The 13,229-nt window shown below is 35.4% G+C and overlaps 1 protein-coding gene across 1 annotated transcript; it reads left to right on the top strand.

Annotated features, from left to right (window-relative positions):
- Positions 1 to 469: 469 nt before the first annotated feature.
- LOC106055907 (exosome complex component MTR3-like) lies at positions 470 to 11,555 on the top strand. Its single transcript, XM_056016509.1, has 9 exons — positions 470 to 659; positions 4,508 to 4,565; positions 5,430 to 5,508; positions 6,613 to 6,787; positions 7,723 to 7,783; positions 9,021 to 9,106; positions 9,560 to 9,628; positions 10,682 to 10,792; positions 11,384 to 11,555. Exons 1-9 carry the CDS (start codon positions 558 to 560, stop codon positions 11,483 to 11,485), a joined length of 843 nt encoding a protein of 280 aa, XP_055872484.1. The 5' UTR covers positions 470 to 557; the 3' UTR covers positions 11,486 to 11,555.
- Positions 11,556 to 13,229: the final 1,674 nt, after the last annotated feature.

The raw sequence follows: 13,229 nt of genomic DNA, 5'->3' as shown, positions 1-13,229 counted from the left end.
CTGTGGACCACAAAACAAATGACCTTTTCATCATCTTTAGTTTTTTTTTTTACTTGAGACCATTAAAAATAAAGTTAAGACCCACCTACAGCTTCATTCTATAATAAGATTTTTAAACAAGCAAATTATAAAAATTCCGTTAAAAAAAAAAGATGGGCCTCAGCTCTGGAAGAAAAGCGTGTCATACGAAAAATGCGAATGCCTCTCGAGAATGTGGCTCAACAATCACAAGAAAAAGTGTTCAACACTCTAAATCTAGATATAGAAAATAGATATAGATCTACACCGAAAGAAAGATACCAACAGAATTACAAATAGGTTTGAATAGCCAAATATTGAAAGGGAAACAACTCTATTGAAAAATAAATAAAATGTTGAAAACATAGAGATCTACAATGCTAGATTTAGTCTAGATCATGCAATCGAGTGTTTGACTTGTTAATGCTGTTTGTTAAATTTATCTCTAGAGATTAGTTTTATAACTCAACCTGTTGTTATAGATCTATATCTATTTTCTATATCTAGATTTAGAGTGTTGAACAAAGTTAGAATTTAACATGCCAACAGATACACGTCGCATAACTGGTCCTGAGACTTCGCGCAGCCCCTACGATTACTGTCAGATTGAAATTTCCAAAGAAGAGAATCAGAATGAATTGGTAAAGCAAATTTAAAAGTGAAGTATTAAAATATCTAGATCTACTTATTACAAAGCTTATTTTATATCAAATCACTCCGTCTGTTAAAAAGTTTGTACACATTAATTCTCTGATACCCAATCAGTCAGTGCACTGTCGGTAGTGACTTAACTACATTACTAGACTCTAGTGTCAGATGAAATTTCACTCAATTATTTATTTACCTGACAACACAGAGAATCAATTAAAAAAATTAACCTATTAGTTAAAATTGGTCATTAATTATTTTGTTTGGTTTTGTGAACTAGGGAAAGTAATTGTACTTGACTGAAGTGGTGGTATAAATATAAGCTGAATTATTATATTATTATTAATATTATTATAATATATGCTGAATTAGTCCCCTTTATAGGGCATCATTAGAAAGTAAAGCAAACAGTATAATAACTATACAATCTTCTCTAGTCATAAGTGATAAGTACCTCATTTGCAGAATGGTTATCACGTCTGCCTGAGGAGGCATGAGCCATGAGTTTGAATTCAGGTCATTTCCCTTTTTTTTTCTTTGTAAAATGCTTTTAAAAACCAGTTCCATCAAAATTTATTCAGATATCCCTTTCTTTCTTCCCCCCCCCCCCCCCCCCCCCCAATTTTCACAACTGGTTATGTGATTAGATCATTGCATATTTTAAAGCTAAAAGCATGAAATAGCACTAAAAAAAACTTCTATTGGTATTGGTAATTGTTAATTCTAATTGCACAGATCTATTGTTTTTTTTTTAAAGTATTTTTCATGTTTTTTTTTTTCAAGATTTATTTATGTTGTTAGGTAAAAGAAATAATTGAGCAAAATTTCAGATGACAGCTTGATCTGAGATTGGGTGTCAAAGAAATAATGTGAACAAAAAACCTCCAGCTGTTATGCTCCAATCAGAACTATGCCATCACATGCCAGTTCCCACTTTACAGCATTAACATCATTTCCAGATTACCCATAAAAATTATCACCCTTTACATTTAATATCAATAAACCATATCAGTGGTGACACTTAATCTTCTATCTAGATTAGATCTAGAGCTAGATTTTAGATCTAGTCACATTTAGTGTCCACTTATTGGGGAATTGTATTTTTTGTAAAAAAGCAAAAAGGGTTTTGTGGAACTAGTCTAGTCTAGATCTAGATTGTAGATCTATAAATATAAAGGTTGCTGAATCTTTAATCTAGAACTCATCTCTATGTCAAATTCATTGCGTATAAATTAGTATATCATATAAAAATTTATAATCTAATCTTTATTTAGACCTAGATTTATTAGAATACATCCAGAAATATCTATAATTATTGAAAATTAATGGTACAGATTTGACATTTTAAGTCTAATAAGTTAGTAAAAAATAGAAAATTAACAATTATATACATATATATATATATATATATATATATATATATATATATATCATATCTAGCTAGGTTATTTAGATCTTTTATTTTTAACTCATAACAAGGATGCCAAGCTTATAAAATCAATGTGGCATACTAACCAAGCTGGGGTTGACTAAGAAGTCCATATTTTTTTTAAATTTGTAAGTGCAATTAGTGATAGATTACTCAAAATAGGATTTTTGTGGGCTTATGAAACTAAATTTCGGTACAAAAATGAAGAGAAAGTTAATTACAGTTATAACAGGCTGATCAAAAGTCAACCTCCCAGGTGGACCCCTCTTGGAATGTCAAGGGCAAACGACAACAATGCTTTGTAACTTATATATCATCATCATCAAACTCCATTAGAGTGAGGGTTTGAGAGGCTCAAATCCTCTCTTGCAAAAGCCCTGGACAGAAACCCTGCTGTCTTGCGTAGTGCATAAATGTCGCCATACACGTCAATAATTTTTGGTTCTCCTGACCTGTCGAGACGGAGTCTGGGGCAGTCAAACAGAATATGAGGCACAGTTTCCTCTTCTTTCCCGCAGCGGGGGCACCTTGAATCAAAATTTGGCCATAGCCGCAAGAAATATGAGCCAACAGGACAGTGGCCTGTCCTGCACAGTGCTATAATAGCTTGCTCAGGCCTGGACAGCCTCCACCACAGGGAAGTGCAGTCAGGGCGCCTCATGCGCTCCCAGACTCCACAGGCTTTTTGGGACTTGTCCCAGCACTCAAACCACTTTTCCATTTCTGTTTTTTGTATTATAGCCAGGGCTTGATGAAAGCTTACAGCCTGTTCAGTGGGTGGAATTTGCCCTCCTTGGTGGGCCAAAGAGTCTACAATTGTGACTCGGTACCCACTGCATTTTTACATTGGTGCCATAGTGTTGTTTAATGTTATGTGAAGCCATGATGACAGTGTTGATATTGGGGGGCCATGGTCCAGGGTTTTGTAACTTATATATAGGCTATGTCATTTAACTTTAGATAATATGGGACAGATACATACAAGAGAAAATTAATTACTAGGGTAATAGAACAGAATCATCCCAAATCAATCTCTGAGGTCCTGGCAAAGCCATGTTGGTTTGTTAAAGGTTAAATAAAATATAATGGAAGTTCCTTCAGAAATGAATATTATTACAATGTAGCCCAAAGCGTCCTGCAGGATGGCAGGGGAGATAAAAGCTGGCAATGGTTTGAACTCATGACCACTATGATGATATATATATATATATATATGTAAGTGCATACATGACACTGCAAGACAGCTATCCCAGGAGAAATAACATTTAGTTTTTTTGGTGTATTATACATCTAGAATTTTGTTAAAAAATGTATGTAGGATTTTTTTTGCTATAATATAAGGTATATGTATAGAAAAATATGTATATTATATATAATATAATTATTTATATAATTAATATATATTTTATTCTTATAATAATAATAATAATAATAATAATCTTTATTGTCCGTATGGAAATTTGTCTTACAATTTGTGCATTACACCAAACAAAAAACATTATAACTATAAGAAACTAAAGTGTACATTCACACCAGACTCACTCATAATTTACTTGTAACAAAGTTTATACCAGATTGTTTTTATTTAATGATTTGATTGCCAGGGGAACAAAAGAGTGTTTGTGTCTGTTTGTCTTTGCTTTCGGTGTCTTGTATCTCTTTTGTGATGGTAAAATCACAAAATCCTGACACAAAGGGTGATTCTTTATTTCGAGGATCTTGTTAGCTTTTTTATAGATGTTTGTCTCAAACAACTGCCCAAATGGGGTTTGTTTTTTGCCAATGATTTTACTAATAATACAATATAGTTCAATATACAATTATTTTATTTTATTCTTTTAATAATACAATTTACAAAATATAATATCAAATAAGTAAAGATATAAATTCCTACACATGCCATAATCATTATGATCTTGGTCAGTATGGCTATATTTTTTTACCTTTACCTATCCCTTAGTTCATTGGACCGTTGGGGCACCATGCAAGATTTGTTGACCGTCTTTCTCCATTCCTCTCTGTCTTTTGCCTTAATTAGAACCTCTTTCAATGGCAGGCCCGTCCATTCTTTTATATTGTCTTCCCATTGCTTTCCATGTCTGCCTCTTCTTCTTTTTCCTGGTACTGTTCCCTGAAGGAAGGTCATTGCAAGCCCCAAAGACTTTGTAATATGGCCATAGATTTTTAGCTTGCGTTTTTTTAAGATAGTTAGCAGGTCATCATGGGGTCCAATCGCTGCAGTAACCCTGTCTCTAATCTCTTGGTCAGTCTGGCTACATCAGGCCACCTTTTTTATGCAAGAATGCCATTAAATGAAGAGAATGTTCTAGAATGTGTTTGTTGTTGTCCAGTTTGATTTTTTGTTTCTTAAATAGATGATTCTTAGTTTGTAAAATAATTTCTTTTATTAAGATCAAAAGTGATAAGAAACGCAAGGATGGAAGATTAGCAGCACAGCTAAGACCAATATGTACGTATTTATTTGTTGAAATTAAATAATGTTAACTTATTTTTAAAGAGTATTAAGATAATTATATTTTTTTTTTAGCATAGCATTGTCATTTTGAGTTCCATATCTTTTATCTTGAGAGTATAACATTTCTGGGCATACTTCTTTATGGCAGTAAGAGCTGGGCAACTTACATGCGTCAAGAACACAGATTAAATAGCTTCCACCTATGCTGCCTGCGATGCATAATGTGCATCTCCTGGAGGGATCGTGCCACCAACCAGGAAGTTTTGACACTGGCCAACATGCACAGCATCTATGCTCTCTTTCAACAGAGAAGACTACGCTGGCTCGGTCATGTCACTCGCATGCCAGATGGAAGAATCCCTAAAGACATCCTATATGCTGAGCTTGCACAGGGAGTCAGACCCAAGGGCTGCCTTAGACTAACCTACAGAGATGTCTGCAAGCGAGACATGAGAGCCACGGACATCGACCAGAGTATGTGGGAGGAGATAGCCCAAGACCGGACAGCATGGAGACAGACTGTACGTGCTGGTATGACCTTCGCCAAATGCAAGAGAAATGAAGCTGCGTCAGCCAAGAGAAAGAAAAAAAAATCTGCCCTGTCAGCTAGCCCTAGGACAGATGAATATACATGCACAAACTGTGGCAAACTCTGCCGCTCCAGAATCGGCTTGATCAGTCACTCCAGATCCTGCCCCATCTCAAGAGGTAACCAAAGCCAGTGACCCATCTGGGCGCATCCATTGTCTTCCAAGACAGAAGAAGCCATAACATTTTGTTATCGACTTTTTAAAGTGTTTTTTTTTTTCAATTATATACATCAAAAGCTCACATAACTTTTACAATCTCATTGTTTAGTTCTGAAAGCCAATGTTATAAGTCAAGCAAGAGGTTCTAGTTACATTGAAATGGGTCAAACAAAAGTCATATGTGCAGTGTAAGTAACAGTATCTTTCTTTGTACTAGTCTCTGAGTTTAGATGTCAGGTAAAAAGTAAGTAAAGTAACCCTTTTTCAGGCCTTGTGATCTATCAAGCAGTTGATTTAAAGGTCTATGACCAGCACACTTACCAACCACCTTTACTTTCCCTGAATAATGTCAGGTACCATTAGTGCTCCGGTGTCCTAAAAATACTCCAATTCACCTGTCTTCACTTGTATTTTAACTGAAGACCCTTTGGTTTGGATGTCAATCGCTTTACCATTCAGCCACCACGCCCCCCCCCTTTTCCAAATTTAGATAATCTTAAAAAAAGCAAATTAAAATAATAAAATAGTCCTTTCCTTTTAATAGGCTATTTTGGAAGTAACTATTAGGAGAGGGAATGGTCAAGGCACATCTTCATACAGCACTTGTAAGTTTACACTTGCCTTAAACAGGAAAACAAGTCTAAGCCCTCATATTTCTTGAAAATTAAGGGCTATATAAAAAGGCAGCTTATTGAGTATCGCTCCAGAATAGGGCTCTACAGTCACTTGAAAAAGTGATCCAGGAGATGATCCGTAGTCGTTCTACAACTGAAGAAGGCCAACTTTGTTTTCCATGCGCCTCTGTCCATTGCTTGGATGACCTTATAGAACTTCCTTTCCGTGCAAAAGTTAGTTTTAGTTGGCTGTAGTTACACCACAATTTCAACATTTAGGAAAGTAAATCTGGTTATGTTTGTTTATCCCCTTACCATTACAGTAGCTACACATTTGTAGTGAGGTGAGGGAGAGGGTTTTCCATGCTGCCTTTACACATCAGTGTTTCCTAACTAGGAATAAGCATGTTCCCAAAGGTATTAGACTTGGGTGACTGACAGGAAGAAGAAAGGGTACATAAAAAGAAACAGTCCACCCAAGGATGTCTGTTAAAGGTTTTAAAAAAAAAAGAAATAGTTTAACAATGTACACAAAAGCTGGTAAAATGTGACTTGAAGCGAACTTTTTTGTTAATTATACAATTAAAAAAAAATTTTTTTTTGTTTTAGTCCAGTGTTACAGGTTGTCTTATGTTCAAACAAGATCAAAGGTATTTTTTCAATTTCTTTTTTTTTCAGCTATGGTCCTAGAGAAGTGATGCGGAGGGAAGACTTCAGTTTAAAGGGTCAGCTGACATGTGATTTCAAATTCACCACATTTTCCTGTCGTCAAAGGCGGCAGCACCAGCAGGACAACCAAGAAAAAGACTTGTCAGTACAGATGCTAGAGGCGTTGGAGCCGGCAGTCTGTTTGGTATGACATTCAGTACACTACTTTCTAATGATGCTGAGACTTTTAAAGAGTTCTCCTGATGGGATGCCCAATATACTGCCCACTAGCTGCTGTAATGCAGTGCTTCTTCCTACAGTGCATGATATAATTAAAGAGGCTTGGTTCTATGAGGCATCATTTTTTTGTTTCCCATGACATGGGTGTGGGAAATACATATGGCTGAAATAGGTTGGGCAACATTGGTTTCAGGTTTCAAAGTCTCAGATTTGCTTATTGCACTCCTGCTCAGTATCTTTTGTTAGACATGCAAGTTAGAGGCGTCTGGAAGAAGATTTACATTTATACACGTAATAAGTCCAACTCTGGGGAAATCTTGCATAAGTAATTCTTAGTTTCCATCCTATTTTGACTATGTTGAGTTCACAGTGAAACTTTTTACAACTTCATCCGTCCTTTAGAATTAAGTATGTTTTAAAAAGTAAAAAAAAAAGCACCCTTTCAGACCTTGTGATCTATAGGGCAGATGTTAAAGTCATCAGTTTCTTTGGCCAATGGTTAACAGGCAGTGTGTCATATGGCCAGCACAGCAACCAACTGCTTTTATTTTTCTTTAACTTAGGTACCCATTAGAGCTGGGTGAACTCAGGGTTGCCTTAAAAATCCCAAAATTCAAAATCCCAGTCTTCAAAGAGATTTGAAGCCAGGACCCCAGAATCGGAAGTCAAGTGCTTAACCACTTAGTCACTGTGCAAATTCCCATTTTTGATCAGTAAATTGTGATAGTCCATGACCTATACAGATTTTTTATGGCTAACTCAATTTTAAACCTTTAGTTTATAATGTAAGCCCTTAGAGAACATAGCAGACTTATAGCTTAGCTAAATAAACCCATAATGTTCTTCTTGAATGTAGTCAAGCATGTTCTCATTTTGGTCGCATTCTTTCTTTGTCCTCAGCACAAATACCCAAAGTCACAGATCAATATTTATGCCACAGTTTTACAAAATGACGGTTCAGGTAAAACATTGTTTCTCATTGTCATGAGCTTCTCTCTTAGACTAAAGCTTTTGTTGATGAAAAATTTTACACTGTCATTGATGCCCAACAAGGCTGCCAGCTCATGTGATATGCACTTTGGGCTCTCAAAATGATGGTTTTTAGTTTGAACTTGCCTGCTACCATCCCCGGCCGCCCTGCATAAGGTTTGGGCCAGGGCGTAATAATCTTTTTTTTTTTGGAAGGAGTGTCTGAAACTTTTAAATCATTCATTGAAATCAATCAAATGTTAACTAATGCCTTAGACATGTATGTCACAGCTCTTAGAAACAGAAATGGTGATGCTAATATTTTAAAAAAATTCAGTGTATTAATAATAATAATGATAAAATTAATTTTTGGTATTAGAAAGTATAATTTGTGCTACCGGTATATAAAATTAGACTGCATTCTCCTATAAAGCTACGGTCTGCTGGCTTTTTCAGTGCACGGACCAAAGGTTTGGAACTCACTCCCCATTGATCTCAGACAGACAACATGCTATACCACTTTTAAGAAGAACTTTAAGACCTACTTGTTTAAAACTTTTTTAGATTAGTTTTTTATATCTCACTGTCATGTTTGTGTTTGTAATGTTATTACAGCGCCTTGAGCCTACGTTTTGTTTGTTAACAGCGCTTTATAAATAAAATTATTATTATTATTATTATAACTCTATACCAAAAGTAATGTTTTCTGATAACAAACAAAAATGTTATTGAAGTATAATCATAACAGGGTTAGAATGTACAAAGTGAAAAGTGAACATTAGAACGTGGTAAAATAATTGTGGAGATAAAGAGTTAATTAAGACAACTCCAGATTTATGGGCATAGAAATTGGCAAAGCTGATTTCTTACTAGATCTTATCTTATATAATATAGACGTTACTTCAAAAAAGAAGATGATTACGTCCTACGCGTCATGCATATTAACCAATGACTTAAATTCTGCCACGTCACTGGTTTTCCTGGCTAGCTCAGGCAACCCATTCCATGCTCTAATAGCGCCAGATGCTAAACAATAGGGGAAAAAAAAAGTTTCAAATGTAGTTTCTGTTTGCTAAAGAATGTTGAAGCAAGTTTGCAAGGTCTGAAAGGGGACACTTTACTTTACTTTTACTAATAATTTAGCCTTTTCTGTGATGCTAAAAACAAATAACTATAAATATAAACTATAAATAACTTATAATCATATCTTGTACTCTCTATATTTCCAGCTCTCTCTGCAGCAATCATGTGTGCTTCTGTGGCTTTAGCGACAGCTGGAATTGAAATGTATGATCTAGTACTCGCATCTTCTTTGGTACTCTTTTTTTTTTCTTTCTTTTTTTTTTAAAGGTTCAATTTTTTGTTGTCATAGTTTGGTGTCAGTCACATGAGAATCCAAATTGCAATCTTTGTAGTACATATCCTATGCAAAAAGAAAATAATTTACCTAAAACATTAGATTTCATTGATTTTTAAAGATTATCATTTTCAGTATTTCACGTCTCGAGAGACGATCTTTTTCCTTTTGCAACTTCAGAGATGGAGTGACCTCTCCATTGCCGGGGGAAAGCCTGGGCAGTAAATTTGTGAGTGCTGGGCTGCCCACACGTCAGCACACGCGTCGCTTCCATACTGACCGGGTCCAAATGGATGGCGAGCCATCACAATTTGGGGACAGGTGGCTGCCGAAGATTAAGGATGAGTGCAGTGCTTCAGATGACACTGTATGACAAGGCATAAATAATTAAGGCCAAATTTTGTATTACAGGGAGTGTTGAACACGGTCCTACTTGTTGATCCAACCCTACAGGAGGAAGAAAACATAGCCAATGAAACAGTAAGTGTTGATTTAGATCCCAAAGTATTAAGAGTTCACTCTAACAGAACTGAAGGGAAAGCAGCATAAGAAGACAGTGTCAATGTTTTTACAGTGAGAGTTGCACCACTATATCAGAACATATACTGAGTTTAAAGTCCAGCTTTATTTTCTTCTTAATTACTGTCAATCTCCATAAAATAAAACAAGTGTGATAATGGTGCTATGTGGTTATTACGCTGTAGTCAAGATGTAGATCTTCTGACAACAAAAATTCTAGCATAATAAAAGCCAATTTGAATAAAATTTACAGTTCAAAAAAGTAGTTTTAGAATTTGGAATAATGTAATAGCACAAACTTGAATTATAGAATAAATTGGCACAAAAAAATGGATATAATGACAAACTGAGGGAATACATCTACCCTGGCAGAATTGAAGTAAAGATTGATTTGTTTGTTTGTAAAATGTTTGACATGTTTCGAATGTTCCTTCAGAGTTGAAGATAGTTTACTTCCTAGTCCAAACCTCCCGCAGGACGACGGGGGATGGAAACGGGCAGGGTTTGAACCCTCGACCGTTGATAAATCCGAACGACAGTCCAGCGCGCAAACCGCACGACCAGGCAGCCATCCAACTGACTATCCAACTTAATTGTCTTCCGTTTTATATAGAATGCTCTAAAATGAACCTGTTGAAGAGCCAGAAAAGAGAAGCTTGCAAATAAAAAGCTCCTTTTGTCTTGTATGATTTATTTGTTTAGCTCTACTAGAAGATTTCAGTTGATTCTGCCATAATAGTCTCACTTCATTTGTTATTAGTGACGAGCATTTCATTACATGGCAGTGAGTATTATTAGAAAAATCCTGCACTGAGACTTCAGTTAAGACTAAGACAAGTCAGAAATATCCTAATAGCAGGCTATATTTTACTAGATCTTAAAATACAATGACAATTTTAGTAAGACAACACTACATCCGTGTTTTGAGTACTTTCTCACTGATGTTACCGAATCAGAAAAGTTATTAACAAATTCACCACACCTTCTGAAAACGTTGTTTTTTTTTACTCCTAGGGCAAGTCACCACAGAATGCAGGGACCATGACATTAGCATTTCTTCCATCCCTGAATCAGGTCTCCGCCATGACCTCAGATGGGCAATTTTTATTTGACATGATCAACAAGGTAGGTCGCATGCAATCAACAGCTTTTAGATTTCGTAATTCATCACCTTAACTTTTTTTTTCTAATCTTAGATATTGTTTCAAATTTAAGTACTACAAACAGCTCTTAATTTTTTAGTAGTTCACTCACAATTAATCTCATATGTATACACTTAAATGAAGATTAAATAATATTAAATGGCTAGAAGACCCAGCTTTGACATAGATATTTTGCTTATCTGATACAGATAAAGCTGTTTCCTGTTGGAGGTTAATTTATAATTATCTTTTTGTTGCTTGCACATTTCTTCAACAGTAAATTTTCATTTCTTCAACTAAAGTAGCTTTTCTCAGGGTCGCTGCATTGGTTTTGTCCTTTTTAGTAGTGTGTGTGTCCAGACATTTTCCTCTCTGCAAGCTCTGACTTCTATAAAGTGATTTCAGGCCTGTGTTACACATTCATTCATTGTGCCCAGTGGGTGTAATGGAACCAAGACAACCAAAGAGCCCAAAAACACTTTATAATACCTATATGTATATAATCTCTCTCTCTCTCTCTCTCTATATATATATATATATTTGTTACATTCTTGGCAACTGTTAATCATTCCAGAGTATGCAACAGTGTATAGAGAACTGCCAGAAACTCTATCCAGTGTTACAACAGTGCTTAGTAGAAGATGTCAAAGAAAAAGCCAATCTCACTCATGCATAAAAAAATATATTGAATTCATTATCATGACCAATTGAATAAAATGTTTTGTTGTAGACATTGCTCAAATCAATCTTGATTTATTTTGTTATTTCTAATTTAATTGCTAGATTTAAAAAAATGTTAAGTTCCCTTTTCAGACTTTGGGATCTATAGGGCAGATGATATAAAGGTCATCCGTTTCTGTGGCCCACATTTAACAAAGGTGTCAAGTGGCCAGCACCATGACCAACTGCCTTTACATTTCCCTAACTAATGTCAGGTACCCATTAGAGCTGGGTGGACTCAGAGGTTCCCTAAAAATCCCAGGATTTGAAACCGTGACCTCCAGTTCAAAAGTGCCTCTAAGACCTACTTCATGATAATTAGCCAACAAACCAAAATAGATGAGAGGATATGAGAACTGATGTACAAACTATCAAGTAGGATAGCGCTAAACCCAGGTATGCTATTCTGCCTCAATGTGGCACTCGGGTGGAATCATTTGCTAGAGGAAGTGATTAGGCTAAATGAAAAGCAACTTTAGACTTCTGTGGTGGTTTTTAAGGGAATATGAAAGTTTTCCCATTGCAGAGTCATAAAAGAGCTTCCATGACCCTGTGTTAATCTAGTCGCAGTTCCTCGCTGGCGAGTCTGTGTATGGTTAGCTTGGTAAAACAGGAAAATGTCAGGATTTCCCATAATGCTAAGCCTTTGGCCATGTATTCGAGTCCATGCCACCTGGAAATAGTGTTATATTTAGACATTAACTTGGACCTCTTCCAGACAGGGCTGTTGGTTCAATCAGGCTTGCACGCCTTGATTTTGAATAGCCTTTGGCTCAACTCGTTTGACAACAGTACTAAAAGAATAAATAACAGGAGTCGGCTATGTATTATCCAGTCATGTATTAGAATCAGTAGACAGGATCAGAGTCCAAAAAATGTCTAATAAACAAAAACATAAATGTAAAAAGTGATATTATAAGGAACAAAATTGATGGTAAATAAATAAAGTCATGGAAAAAAAAAAGATGAATTTAAAAAAGAGTCAGTCATATAATCTTGTCATGCTTCTACTTAATCATATAATCTTATCATACTTTTATTCTAGTTACATCACAGTCTGGAGCTTAGGAAAAAAAAAATCTCATTTAAACCTTTTTTTGAGGGGTCTAGCTTAAAAAACTAACAAGACAGATAACTCTTAGAGTAAAAAAAAATAGCTGACAGATAAAGTAGAGAGAAATAAACTCATGCAAAACTAAAACCTATTCAATTAGAAACATATATGGACTTGAATTCATTTTTTTGTTTGTACATGGACAAAAAATTAACCAAAGCTATTAGTATAAATGCTACTTGAAAACACATTTTTTAAAAAATCAGTTCTACTAAAAACTACTAGATTCAATTATAAAACAAACATGAAAAACACCAACTTGCAGAGATTTTTTTTTTTTTTTCAATCAAAAAGTTCATGGTGATAAACAGTTACTCCTCCCAAAGAGACACACTACAAGCCCTCAGTGTTTCATCACATGTATGTACACAAACACACAACACTACAAGGCCCTGAACTCTGCTGTTCATCACACCTCAAGGTAAGAGCAGGTGCGCATCCTCACACACAAAGCTGGTCTAAAGGGGATAAAACATAAAAAACTATGTACAGATTGACTTGTCAACAAAAACCAAACAGACATGAAAGTGAAGGATATAGGTTATTGGTAACTTGAAAAATTGTTACATTTTTTGACACTGCTCTG

Source organism: Biomphalaria glabrata, chromosome 17 (genome assembly GCF_947242115.1).
Source record: "Biomphalaria glabrata chromosome 17, xgBioGlab47.1, whole genome shotgun sequence".
Classification (NCBI taxonomy): domain Eukaryota; kingdom Metazoa; phylum Mollusca; class Gastropoda; family Planorbidae; genus Biomphalaria; species Biomphalaria glabrata.
Note: the sequence above shows the minus strand (reverse complement) of the source record. Positions and strands in the feature narration are given on the sequence as shown.

Coding starts and splice junctions, on each gene's coding strand:
- LOC106055907 (XM_056016509.1), top strand. CDS start 558: ATGCCAACAGATACACGTCGCATAACTGGTCCTGAGACTTCGCGCAGC. Junction 4,566..5,429: donor AGCACAGCTAAGACCAATAT/GTACGTATTTAT, acceptor CTCATTGTTTAG/TTCTGAAAGCCAATGTTATA. Junction 9,629..10,681: donor AAAACATAGCCAATGAAACA/GTAAGTGTTGAT, acceptor TTTTACTCCTAG/GGCAAGTCACCACAGAATGC.